Genomic DNA, 13,597 nt, shown 5'->3' with positions numbered 1-13,597 from the left:
CCTGCAGAGCACAGGAGACATTGTTTAGCCTGCCACTGGGGGATGCCTCAGAGCTCCAGGTAAGACCAACCAGAAGGATGGGCGTGGAGGGCCTCGAGGTCAGAAAGAGGTATCCAACCACATCCATGCCGGTGGAATAACTGGACTAAATCTTGGTGATGAATCTCATCAGATGCCTACGGATCTAGGGGCCAACCTAAACCTTTCCCGAGAAGATGGATCCAGCTCAGGGAGGCAGTGGTGCTCAGAGCTTCAAGGAGCAAGATGACACCCTGCACCACGGGACCCTGACCTTTACCAGGTCAAAGACATTAAGGTTAAGGCTTCTCCTTAGCCTAATGAGAGACTATTCATGTTAACGAGGTGTTTCTCATTAACAAAAACCAATGAGGCTGGGCTACCAGCTATAGGAATTCCCACCCTGGGAGAGGAAGGAACTTGGCAGAAACCGTTCCGCACTGTGCTAGGATGGAGGTGGCAGTTCCCACACTAGATGACCGGAGCACCAGGTCTCCTTGGATGGTAGGGGGAGGACAGCTTCTCTATGTCCAGGGCGGGAGCCATGGCCTTTAAGGCCATGGCTGATCTGGTAAAGACTGTTGAAGTTTTCGTTAGTGCAGGCTTTGGAGAGCTCTTCTCATTGCCCCCAGCCCTGTCTCCATGCATCCCTTGGAGGGCAGGAATGAAGAGAAGGCCATCCCACACGACCTCTACCAGGGCTGGCACAGCCCGCCTACCTGCCAAAGCGCCCGATACCATCGACTGCAAGTCGCAGCTTCCTCCTCTCCGATGCCTCTGCCATGAAGTAGTAGGCTCCAAGTAGGAAGGGTGTCCCCACCACAGTGGCAGAGAGTGCCCGCCTCCACAGCAGCCTGGCTCTTGAGGTCCTGTGGAGACATAGGCAGAAGCTGGAGTGCTGCTCCTACACAAGGAAGCTGGGGCCTCAGTTTCCCTCTTCCCTGCCTTTGCAGCTAAGTCCTGTCTATGGGACCATGTGAGCATCAGAGGGCACCCATCACCTTCGAGGCCCTTTCACTAGACCCCGCAACAACAGCACAGATGCTGGAGGAGTAGGTCGCCTTCGGCTGTCGTGAACCCTGGCCCTGGCCACTGATGTGAAGGGCTCATCAGGTGGACCAGTAAAGGTCTGCAGTCTACAGACTGGACCACCATCTCTATCCCCACTATGATGTTGCAGAGATCCTGACTGACAGAAAGTGAAACCTGGTAGGCAGCACAAACCAAACTGAGCAAGCATGTAAAACAAGGGACAGATAGGGTTTCACATTGCCCATGGCAGCAAACACCCACACATGCCGAATACAGTGTCAGCTGGAGCGGCAGCCATGCTCACAGCCTTCTATGCCATGGAACACAAAGAGAAAGGACCTTCCACTGGTGGTGGCACACGCCTTTAATCCCAGCACTCTGGAGGCAGAGGCAAGCAGACCTCTGAGTACGAGGCCAGCCTGGTGTACAGGGTGAGTTGAAGGAAGGAAGAGAGGGAGGAGAGAAAGAAAAGAAGAACAGGCCCTCCCCTGTGCACAGAGCCATGCAGCCCCACATTTCTTTTGGCTGCTCTCACCCCTTGCTTAATGCCCCTGTGAGACCCTTCTGCTCTCCATCTCTAAATGAGCCCTGTCTCTTTGATGGAGCAGGCACCTCCATTTGAAGTCCTCCTAATCTGCCAATGTTTGCTCATCATGAAGTTCTTTTTTTTTTTTTTTTTTTTTTTTTTTTTTGGTTTTTCGAGACAGGGTTTCTCTGTGTAGCCCTGGCTGTCCTGGAACTCACTTCGTAGACCAGGCTGTCCTTGAACTCAGAAATCCGCCTGCCTCTGCCTCCCAAGTGCTGGGATTAAAGGCGTGCGCCACCACGCCCGGCCCATCATGAAGTTCTTATTGGAAGCACCCGTCTCTACAGATTGTTACCAATCATAGGTTGGGAACCCTGTGGTCTCAGGTTCAAGACACCACAGGAAGATACAAACCCAGCAGGAGAAAATGTCCGGTGTGGGCCTCTCCATCTTTGTGACCCCACAGTCATCCCCCTGCCTGGGAAGGGTGCCTCCATCTGGCTGCGGGGTCTCATTACCTTGCTGGTGGGCTCTTGAAGTTTCTCCTGAAGAATATGGCAGGGCACGGCCAGGGCTTCTGCCTGCTCTGCAGCAGGGTAGAGTGGAAGTGACACAGTCGCATCTGTGAAGAAGAAAGACAGCAAGGGTTGGCAGAGGTGCCTGGCATCTACACGGGCCTGGAGCAAACTCTCCCTTAGTGAGGGCCGTCTGTGCTTCCAGGGCTCCAGGCAGGAAGCTGGCTAGATATCAGCCTCAGCTGTCTCCTGGGTAAGAAAGCTGAAGGCAGGAGAGGACAGACATGCTGGAAAACACCTCATCTCTGAGGGAAGAGAGCGCATCCCGACCTGGCTTGTCCGAGGTAAGGGCCAACAGCAAGTATGTGGTGGCACCCTTCACCTGGCACTTACTGTTTCTTGGTGCTGACACCACTAACCATTCACCACAGGAAATAGGCCACACACACCATGGGCAAAGTGTCAGCAAATGCCCACCCACCAATACTAAGAGTGTGGTCTTATGGAAGTGGCTTTTGTGTTGGACCTTGTTCTGAAAGCAAAAGGTTCAAGGAGAGCTGACTGGGCCAAAGCCACAGCTGGGGAACCACAGGTCCAACGAGGAGGTGGCAGCTGCTGTTTTGCTAAGAGAACATGATTTGCCCACTTACTGTCTGCTAAGTAATTATGTTTATATCCACAGATTAGCTCTACTGCCACCACTGGTCAGGGAAGCTTCTTTTTTCAGTGGGAACAATAACTGCAGACAGTCATAACTGGTCACAGTGCCAAGAATACGTAAGTGACTGTCTTGGCTATAAGCAGGACAGCTATAATCAGACACACACACACACACACACACACACACAAACACACACACACACACACGCTTCCAAAGCGCAGGAACACTACAGGAGAGGTATGAGAGCCCGAGGACGGGTCAGAGCTCTGCGGGATGTTCTTCTCTGGGCCTGATATGGCTACTGCATTCTTGAATGCATGGCAGCTGTGATTGCCTGCATAAGACGTGTGTAAGACTGAACCTATCAAAATAGCCTGTTACAAAGGAAGAGTGACTAGGCAGTGAACCCGTGGTAAGGGCCCGTGCTTTTGTGAAGCAGTGACCCACGCCCCTGACTCTAATGAAATTCACTGGTATACATCACACACGCGCGCACACGCACATGCGCGCACACACACACAAATATGCACACACAAACACACACACACAGGCAGCCGCACATGAATCCCGACAATAGAAAGTGCCGTGATTTGGAAAGAGAATCACTAGCCTGGGAGGAGGAGAGCAGAGAATGATGGCAGTGAACTCGGTCAAATGCATGAGATACATGTATGAAAATGTTAAGAGTGGAACTCATTATTACGGGCTGACCATGGTGGCACAGCGCCTTCAATCCTAGCACCTAGAGGAGAAGAGGCAGGTAGATCTCTGACTTAGAAGCCAGTCTGGTCTACAGAGCAAGTTCAAGGCCCAGGGCTATACAATGAGACCCTGCTTCAAAACAAAACAAAACAGGGTGGGGTGTGAATAAATGGTTCAGTGGTGAAGAACGCTGCGCATCCAGAGGACCTGGTTTGAATACCAGCACCCACAGCTATCCCAGTTCACAACTATCTAAAACTGGAATCTGTTGCCCTCTTCTGGCCCCCACAGGAACCAGACACACATGGGGTACAAAGCCATGCAAACAAAAACACCCATACACACAAAATATTTTTTTCTAAACTTTGCTTTCTCAAGACAGGGTTTCACCAGGTGTGGTGGTGCACGCCTTTAGTCCCAGCACTTGGGAGGCAGAGGCAGGTGGATTTCTGAGTTCAAGGCCAGCCTGGTCTACAGAGTGAGTTCCAGGACAGCCAGGGCTACACAGAGAAACCCTGTCTCAACCCTCCCCCCACAAAAAAAAAAAACCCAAAAAACATCCAAACAAAAAATCAAGACAGGGTTTCTCTGTGTAGCCCTGGCTGTCCTGGAACTCACTTTGTAGACCAGGCTGGACCTGACCTCACAGAGATCTGTCTGCCTCTGTCTCCCAAATTGCTGGGATTAAAGGCATGTTACCATGCCTGACAATTTTTTAAACTTTGAAAATAAACTCATTACTATGTATAATTAGCATATACTAATAAAACACAATTATCACGATTATTAATCAGGGTAGGATCACATTATGTAGCCTTGGCTGGTCTGGAACTCATTACATAAACCAGGCTTGCCTCAGACTCACACCGAGCCCCCTGCCTCTGTTTTCCTAATGCTGGGATTAAAAGGGTAAATTAAAATTAAAGCTAGGGCTGGAGAGATGGCTCAGCGGTTAAGAGCACTGACTGCTCTTCCGAAGGTTCTGAGTTCAAATCCCAGCAACCACATGGTGGCTTACAACCATCCTTAATGACATCTGACTCCCTCCCCTGGTGTGTCTGAAGACAGCGACAGTGTACTTACATATAAAATAAATAATAAATAAAATCTAAAAAAAAAAAAAGTTTTAAAATTAAAGCTAGAGAGACTGCCCGGCAGTTTAGATACTTCCTGCTCTTCCAGAGGACCCGAGTTTAGTTCCCAGCACCCACTGGGACGCTCACAACCGCTGTCCCTCCAGCTGCAGGGGACCCCAAGCCTCTGGTGTCCAAGGACTAGATACATGTGCACACACCCTATGCAGACACATAAACACCCTCACATGGTAGTAAATAACAACAACAACAAATCTTTAAAAAGGTGTGTATTAGCACACCTGACAATAAAATATTATAAATAATCAAAAACAAACTAACAAACAAAGAAAGAAATAAATAACATAGATAAGCAAGTATAGTTGTGCCACCTTTAATCCCAGCATTTAAGAGGCAAAGGCAGGCCGGGCGGTGGTGGCACACGCCTTTAATCCCAGCACTCGGGAGGCAGAGGCAGGTGGATTTCTGAGTTTGAGGCCAGCCTGGTGTACAGAGTGAGTTCCAGAACAGCCAGGGCTACACAGAGAAACCCTGTCTCGAAAAACCAAACAAACAAAAAAAGAGCCAAAGGCAGGTGGGTCTCCTTGAGTTTGAATCCACCCTGGTCTACATAGTGAGTTCCAGGACAGCCAGAACATAATGAGACTATTTCAAAAAGAAAAAAAAAGATACAAGGAGTTTAAATACCTCCTGAGAACCCAGAGGCAGACAACAGGGGACCCCACTAGAGAACTGTAGGCGTGGACCATATACATGGCCTGAGAGATACTCACAAAACCCCTGAAGCAAGAGTACCTAGGAAAGCACTATTGCTCTTGGGCATGTGTTGACAGCCTTGGTCTCCCAGCCTTCTCTTAAGATGGGGTCTCACTGTGTTGCTGTGCCTAGCCTCAAACTGCTGGGCTCACCAAGTCGTCCTGGCTCGGCTTATGAGTAACTAGGACCACAGGTCACTGCACCTTGTTCCTGACCTTTAACAGTGAAATTTCCTAGGAATTCAGGATTTAATGTTCAGAGTACAGTGTGTCATGCCTTTATTATCTCGAATACTGAACCAAATCCGCAGTTTCCAGTTATTTTCTGGCCGAGGCACACTGGTTTGCTAATAATGAGAATAACACAGAAGTCGAAGGACCAGGTCTATGATCTACCTTCCCAGAAAATCCCATTGACTGAACTCTCAGCTCTGCAAGACCAGATGAAACAAGCCCTGGTTTTCAAGGACATGAGAGGCTCAAAGAGCAACCAGGCAGATGGGTGACCTGGCAGGAGGTACCAATGGCAGTGCAGGAGAGGACACTTAAACAACGGTAACTGTATAGCATTCTGAGCAGGAGATGGGGAGCGATTATCGTCCAGTCATGACTCAGCCGGGGCACAGGGCCCAGCTCCTCCCCATTGTCACATTAAAGTTGCATACACAGGGACCAGTAAGCAGTTGTTTCTAAAGAGTAAGAGGTGGATCCCCCCCCACCCCGCCCCATATAACTGGAAAATGGAATTTTGACTCAGAGTGGGGTCTGCTCCATAAGAAAAGGGGATGCCTGAAATTAGGTGGGATCTAAGGGGTCCCACAGTTATCTGGCAGTGAGGAAGTTAAGGGGAGCTGGACCAAGAACCCCAAAAAGAATACAAGACCACTGCCTGCCAACTGGAGGTACAGTAATTCTCTCTCATGACTGATGTCTGCTTCTCCAGCTCTTTTCCTTTCAGTTTCTTTCTTTCTCGCTCTCTCTCTCTTTCTCTTTCTCTCTGAAACAGGGTTTCTCTGTCTTACCTGTCCTAAAACAAACTTGTTCTGTAGACCAGGCTGGCTTTGAACCTAGAGATCTGCCTGTTTCTGCCTACCAAGTGCTGTGACTAAAGGCATGCATCATGACTGCCTGGCTCCTTCCAGTTTCTTAAAATTTTTATTTACTTATCTTATACATGTGAGTGTTTTGTCTGAATATGTCTGTGTGCCACATAAATGCCTGGTACCCATGGAAGACAGAAGTTGGGCATCAGATCCCCCGGGACTGGAGCTACCATGGGGGTGCTAGGAATGGGACTTCAGTCCTTTTGAATAGCAGCCGGTGTTCTTAACCTCTTAGCCACTAAGCCACCTCTCTAGTCCTTCCTCCAGGGATCTGAGAGATATATGAGTATATGAGATATATGAGTATATGAGATATATGAGTATATGCCATGAGTGTATCTGTGGGTGCCCACAAGAGGCTGGAGCACCGGATCTCCAAGAGCAGGAGTTACAGGTGGTTGTGAGCAGGGAATGCTCTTAACCACTGAGTCATCTCCTTAGTCTCCATCAATATTTCTTTTGTTGTTGTTATTTTTACTTGTGTATGTGTGTTCATCTGTGAGGATTTGTGCCTGGTGACTGCAAGTGCCTGAGGAGCGCAGAAGAGGGTATTGAATATCTGGACCCGGATGGTTGTAGGCCACCCAGTGTGAGTGAACTGAAGCCATGTCCTCTGCAAGAGCAGGAAGCATTCTTAACCGTCTCTCCAGCCCATCAGTATCTCTCAAGCACAAAACCTCGCCATGCGGACGGACACAAAGCGTGAATCCATGCGGACGGACACAAAGCGTGAATCCTTGTGTGGGAGGTACATATGGAAGTGTGCAGAGACTGTCTCAGCTAAGGCCACTGTGGAACCCCAATACTCAGGAGGTGTTCACAGGAAGACAAGTTTCAACGTCACACGCACACCTTTAACCCAGCACTCCAGAGACAGAGGCAGAAGCCAGCCTGGTCTACATAATGATTTTTCAGGCCATCAAGAATTACATAGTGAGACTTTGTCTCAAAAAGGTATTTTTTAAAAATTAAGTACTGGGCTGGTGAGATGGCTTAGCAGTTAAGAGCACCAACTGCTCTTTTGGGGGTCATGAGTTCAAATCCCAGCTACCACATGGTGGCTCACAACCATCCGTTGTGAAAAGAACCTACGGGCCAGAGTGAGCAGGAGAAAGGGAAGGGGAAAAAAATTTAAGTATTAAAATATGTAGGCCAACAACAAAAACCCAATTTCAAGTAGGAAGTCAACTTATTAATAATAACTCAGGATATGGAGATAGCTCAGATGTTAAAGGGTAGGCTCATAACCAAAAATAACAGGTAGATTCAGGTAGTGGGTACCCACAGTTAAGCATATATACAATAGATGATTATCACTGTTACTGCTCTCAGTGATGCAGAAATGAGGCTGGAGGCTAACACGTAGGGCAAGCGCTCATTACTCTGACTCCATACACACAGGGAAACAGTCCCTACGCAATGAATATAAACACTCACATACTAAAGAAAAATGACGGTCACCTATAATCCCAACATCCAGTGTGCCAGGCAAGAACATCACTGAAAGTTCCAAGGGCCACTCAGGGATACACAGTGAGTTCGAGGCCAGCCTGGTGTACGAAGGTCAACCCCTGTCTCAAAGTAAAAGTCAAAAAAGGGGCTAAGTGTGTACGAGACCTGAACAATCTACAGTGGCACAAGGGGAGAACAAGGTACAGATTTTCTAGAATATCCAAATCCCTGGTCTGAGGTAGCACTCTGAGAATGAAGCAGCTATTTTATGGCAGAGGCACTAATCCGAGATGATGCTGTGTCTAGCCTATTTGCCATCAGTTAGAGACTCTACTGTGTATGGCCTGACTTGGGGAAATTGTTCACTTTCAGTTGTCTTTTGAGATGGGGTCTCACTGTAGCCCAGGCTATCTCGGAAGAAGGGGCTTTTAAGAACCAAGGCTAGGGATGCTACTCATATCTGCAGGGCAAATGCACCCCCAGGCTTGTTGTTGCAGACCCCTGGGTGACTCTGGATAGGCTCTCGGCTGAAGTACTTAGCAATCGACTGAAGTTCATCTTTCTCAGTAAACCTCAGATTCTTGCTTTGGAAAGTATGGCTTGGGTGGGTGGGTGCGTGGAGGAACACCCTCATTAGAAGCAGGGGGAGGGAGGATGTGATAGGGTATTTCTGGGAGGGAGGGAAACCAGGAAAGGGGATAACACTTGAAATTTAAATAAAATATCCAAGAAAAAGAAAGGAAGGAAGGAAGGAAGGAAGGAAAGAAGGAAGGAAGGAAGGAAGGAAGGAAGGAAGGAAGGAAGGAAGGAAGGAAGGAAAGAAGGAAGGAAGGAAGGAAGGAAGGAAAGAAGGAAGGAAGGAAGGAAGGAAGGAAGGAAAGAAGGAAGGAAGGAAGGAAGGAAGGAAGGAAGGAAGGAAGGAAGGAAGGAAGGAAGGAAGGGAAATGAGGCTTATTGCACAACTACAGAGTGAATTAAGCTCACAAAACCAATTGCAAGCCCTTGGAACAGTGCCTGACACACGACACAGGATGAATGTGTGTCCAGCAGGCCAGCACCAAGGCCGCAGGGGGATCAAGGATGCCCCACACAGCACTCCAAGGTCCTGTCCCTGTGCCGGCTCCCTGTTGGGCCCAATGCCTGCTGCTCTCTCCAGCTTACCCAGACGGCAGTGCTCATTCTTGCTTTCCAGATTACATTATTGAATATCTGCTTCCCACTGTTTCCCTATTTTCCCTTCTCTCTCTCTCCCTTTCTTTCTTTCTTTTTCTTCCTTTTCTTTTCTTTTTTTGTTTTTTTGAGACAGGGTTTCTCTGTGTAGCCCTGGCTGTCCTGGAATTCACTCTGTAGACCAGGCTGGCCTCGAACTCAGAAATCCTCCTGCCTCTGCCTCCCAAGTGCTGGGATTAAAGGCGTGCACCACCACGCCCGGCTTTTCTTTCCTTTTTTCTTTTTTTTTTTTTTAATATTTATTTATTTATTTATTATATGTAAATACACTGTAGCTGTCCTCAGACACTCCAGAAGAGGGAGTCAGATCTTGTTATGGATGGTTGTGAGCCACCATGTGGTTGCTGGGATTTGAACTCCTCACCTTTGGAAGAGCAGTCGGGTGCTCTTACCCACAGAGCCATCTCACCAGCCCCCGGCTTTTCTTTTCTTCTCTTTTCTTCTCTTCTCTTTTCTTTCTTTTTCCCCTGAGACAGGGTTTCTTTATGTAGCCCTGTGTCCTGGACTCCCTCTGTGGACCAGGCTGACCTCAAACTCAAAAGAGATCTGCCTGCCTCTGCCTCCCACATGCTGGAATTAAAAGGTGTGAGTGTCCACCACCCACCTCCTGCTGCTTTTCCAACAGGGGAAAAAAAAAGTTTTCTTCTCTGAAAAGTGAGACCATTTACCACACAAGCAGACAGTCACACCCTGAGAATGCAGAAAGACTTTCACTACAACTGGGGCCGGGATGGGACTGGCTGAGAACTTCAAAGGGGCCACTGTCTCAGGAAGGTCACTGCCGAGTACACAGAAGCACGCAGACAGATGCCATGCACAAACTGCTAGGAACAGACCAGAAGCTGAGGGAATAAGTCAGGCTAGAAACAGCTACCTGAGACAACAGAAGCCAGGACACCTCACACACTGCAGCTCTTCCCGGGCTCACAAAATCCTGCCCAGAGCCATAGGCTGAACCGAGCAGGAAAAGTACCTTATGCCAGGGCTGAGCGGGAAGGGCCTGCGGACAGGGCCCTATGCTGACTTCAAAGAGGCAGCCCAGAGCTCCAAGCTGAGAGAGCTCACTGTTTAGGACCAAAACTGTCCACCCAAAAAAGGTAACATGTTCTTCAGAAAGACCCAGAGCAGTGCCAGGAGCTTTGTCTGAAAAGAAGCCGGTGCTACCTCTGCCCAGCATTAGTTGTCAGTGACGCCTTGGGTTTTCTGGTGACATAGGAATCTAGATGGCACCTCATACTGAAGGCATATTGCAGAGGGGACAAGGCTGACCAGGTCAGTCCAGCCAGAATACCCTGGAAGGGGACCTGTCACACCCCTCTTCTAGATGTGCACACTCAGAACCCAAATGCAATGAAAGGCCCCTGTTGGTATTTATTATACAGGACATTCTGACTCCCAGTGACTGGCCTCCACTGTCAGGGCTCTGGTGAGGAAACAGAGGCTGGAGCACGCTGCCTCCTCACCCACTGCCGGAGGCTCTTGCAGGCCCGTCCCTCCCCCTATCAGGCTGCCTCCTATCTTTCCCCCACAAAGGATGTAGATAGAACAAAGATTCTTTTAGGAGGCGCTTGTTAATACTCTCTGCCCCACCAGGATTCATTCACAGTCAAAGGTCACAGTCAGGTAGGAGATGCCAGTCTGACTCTGGGCATGACGTCATCAAGTAGATAAAGCCCTGGGCTGAGAACTCCAGAGCTACCACCCTGGGTTACTGCAGAGGTTACTCAAATGCCTGGGTCCTTCCGAGACAGGAGACCCAGTACCCACCCTTTAGGCTATCTCTTGATCTCCATCAAATGAGAAAAAAGCTGAACCCCCCCCCCAAAAGGGAGAGTGGGCCAAGCCTACAGTCAGACTTTGCCAAAACCCAAATTCCAAACAAGAGGAGGCGTAGGGTCCCTGGCTCATCAAGTCATTTCCCTGACAGTGGAAAAAAAAAATGAAGGCAGGAGATAAGGTCAAAGAGGAGTGTCCTCAGGGCAAAACAAGGCCACAGGGGCAGGGAAGTGCAGAAGACTCAGATAAGGATCGTAAAGATACTGTTTGCTCTAGCACTGCCTGCAGGGCCATGGAGTTATTAAACATTATATAAACAGCAACGGAGGTGGGGTGGGGTGGGGTGGGGTGGGGGGGATACAAACTTTATTCTCAAGGTGAACCCGGCTTGTGTCTCTGTCTACCATGACCCCCGCTCCAGATCCCTGTGATGCCCACAGCTTGGTTGGCTGCAGCAGCCCAGAAGGAAACCACCATGCTGCTGGCAAACGGACAGAGGGTGTCTGTACATTTTCACCCCCCAGGAGAATACTGGTGCCCTGGTACACTGAAGCAGGTCCATACTCACCAGCCTGTGGTGACGTTGACCTCCAACTGTCACACAGCTCCTTCACGTCTTTCAGTTTAGACAGAATGGCATACAGAGGCAACCTGTGCCTAGTTCTCATGGGTTTGTTTTGGTGGGTTTTTATTTTGTTTTGTTTTGTTTGTCACTATGTGGCTTGAGACTCACTCTGTAGACTGGCCTTGACTCATAGAAATCCTCCTGCCTCTGCCTCCTAAATGCTGTGCCACCGTGCCTGGTAGTTTTCAGCCTTTTTACAGAGAATGAACGTATATACAGTCTGTCTGTAGAAAGAAACATTCCGGGCTGGAGAAATGGCTCAGCGGTTAAGAGCACTGACCATTCTTCCAGAATGGCCCCGGGTTCAAATCCCAACAACCACATGGTGCCTCACAACCATCTGTAATGGGATCTGACACCCTCTTCTGGTGTGTCTGAAGACAGCTACAGTGTACTCATAAAAGTAAATAAATAATATTTTGCCAGGCAGTGGTGGCGCACGCCTTTGATCCCAGCACTTGGGAGGCAGAGGCAGGTGGATTTCTAAGTTCGAGGCCAGCCTGGTCTACTGAGTGAGTTTCAGGACAGCCAGGGCTATACTGAGAAACCCTGTCTCGAAAAACCAAAAAAAAAAAAAAAAAAAGAAAGAAAGAAAGAAGAAAAAAAACATTCAACTAGACTTCTCTCCAGTGGTTTCATAAAGCAGCAAACACCTGCTCTAAGGAGAAGACACAGCTGGCAAAAGAGAGACATCCATACAAGCCAGCAGCCTGCACCATGAAGACTGCCAAGACTCAGGATAGAGCCCTAGAAAAGATGACTAGATTATGACCTTTGATAGACAGCCCAAGGCAGCTCAACAGGAAACTAAGCCACAGACCATCTCCCAAAGTTAGTAGGTAACAGCCTAGAGATTTGAGCTAGAGGAAGTGGACGTTGTTATTGGGAACCTGCAAGGACTCCACTGTACTGTGCAGTAATTCCTAATCAGAGGTTAAAACTCCCCTTTCTGGTAGGGTGGTGGTGGTACACAGCTTTAATCCCAGCACTAGGGTGGCAGAGGCAAGCAGATTTCTGTGAGTTCGAGGCCAGTATGCTCTACAGAGTGAGTTCCAGGACAGCCAGAGCTAAAACCAAATACCCCAACCTTGGAGGGGGGTAAGCAAGGAGCCAAAAACAAAAAAAACTAAGACAAACAAACAAAAAAACCCTTGCCTTTCTAGCCAGGCAGTGGTAGCATATGGCTTTGATCCCAGCAGAGGATCTCTGAGTTGGAGGCCAGCCAGCTCTACAGAGCTAGTTCCAGGCCAGCCAGGGCTGTCCAAAAACAAGAGAAACCCTATCTCAAACAAAACAAAACAAAACAAACTCCCAGGGCTGTCTAGAGGTGTAAGTGACAAGTAATACGGATATGTGGAAAAGTTTTTGCTACAGTAAAGTGCTGTCTGTGTAAAAGGCAACTTGTCTCTGAGCAACAGGACTCCCATCAGAAAGCACACACCCAGCAGGGCTGTACACTGCAAGCCAAACGTTAACCCACCTCCTGGCCTCTCATTATCTAAACCTACAAGGCCAGATGTACTAGAAAAACAACTTCGCAGAAGTTTAAAAACAACACAACTGAAGAAGGGCCATACTCCAAGGGCAGGGAATAGGCAAGGACACCCCCAGGGCCAGAACAAGGGGCTAAGGGAGTGAGGGCATGCTAACCCAGCGGGAATCATGGGGTTGTCTCCCTTCCAGAAGCTGATAGAGAGGACAGAGCAGCTTCCCGGGGAGACCCGAGGGATGCGCTGAGGACAGAGGCAGAAGGAAGAGGACCCTGGGGTGAGGTTAAATAATGCTGAGTCTTCCCAAAGGCTCTGGGGAAAAAAAGAGGAAGCGGGAATCAGAGTTCTCCAAAGCTTTGGGGTCGATGGGCAGGGCCCGGGCCTGGACTGGATCCAGAACCTCCGGGTACAGAGAGAGATCCCAACGCAGGGATGCGGAGCGCAGAGTCAGGGACCAGGGCGTGCGGGGGCGGGGTCCTCACCGGCCGCCACATGTCCCCGGCAGTGCTCTCTTCCCGGTTTCGCCGCAGACGTCCCTGGTGCCCAGACGACCCCGCGAAAGAGTAGGCAATGCGCTTGCGCACCGGCCCACACGCGCCACACAGACCTGGGTAGAGT

At 49.3% G+C, this 13,597-nt stretch overlaps 1 protein-coding gene across 2 annotated transcripts in view; it reads right to left on the bottom strand.

Moving 5' to 3' along the window:
- Adck5 (aarF domain containing kinase 5) overlaps positions 1–13,597 on the bottom strand; it is a 19,454-nt gene extending 5,857 nt beyond the window's left edge. For both annotated transcript variants that reach the window (NR_073123.1, NM_172960.3), the window contains exons 1-3: positions 13,462–13,597; positions 2,095–2,198; positions 738–887 (exon numbers count right to left, since the gene is read on the bottom strand). Coding sequence is in view for 1 of the 2 variants with exons in the window: in NM_172960.3 (NP_766548.2) it covers positions 738–887; positions 2,095–2,198; positions 13,462–13,473 (266 nt within the window). In the remaining variant the exon portion in view is untranslated. The remainder of the gene's footprint in view (positions 1–737; positions 888–2,094; positions 2,199–13,461) is intronic.

The sequence above is a fragment of the Mus musculus genome, chromosome 15, assembly GCF_000001635.26.
Source record: "Mus musculus strain C57BL/6J chromosome 15, GRCm38.p6 C57BL/6J".
Lineage (NCBI taxonomy): Eukaryota > Metazoa > Chordata > Mammalia > Rodentia > Muridae > Mus > Mus musculus.
The sequence above is the reverse complement of the archived record's forward strand: the minus strand, read 5'-3'. Positions and strand labels throughout refer to the sequence as shown.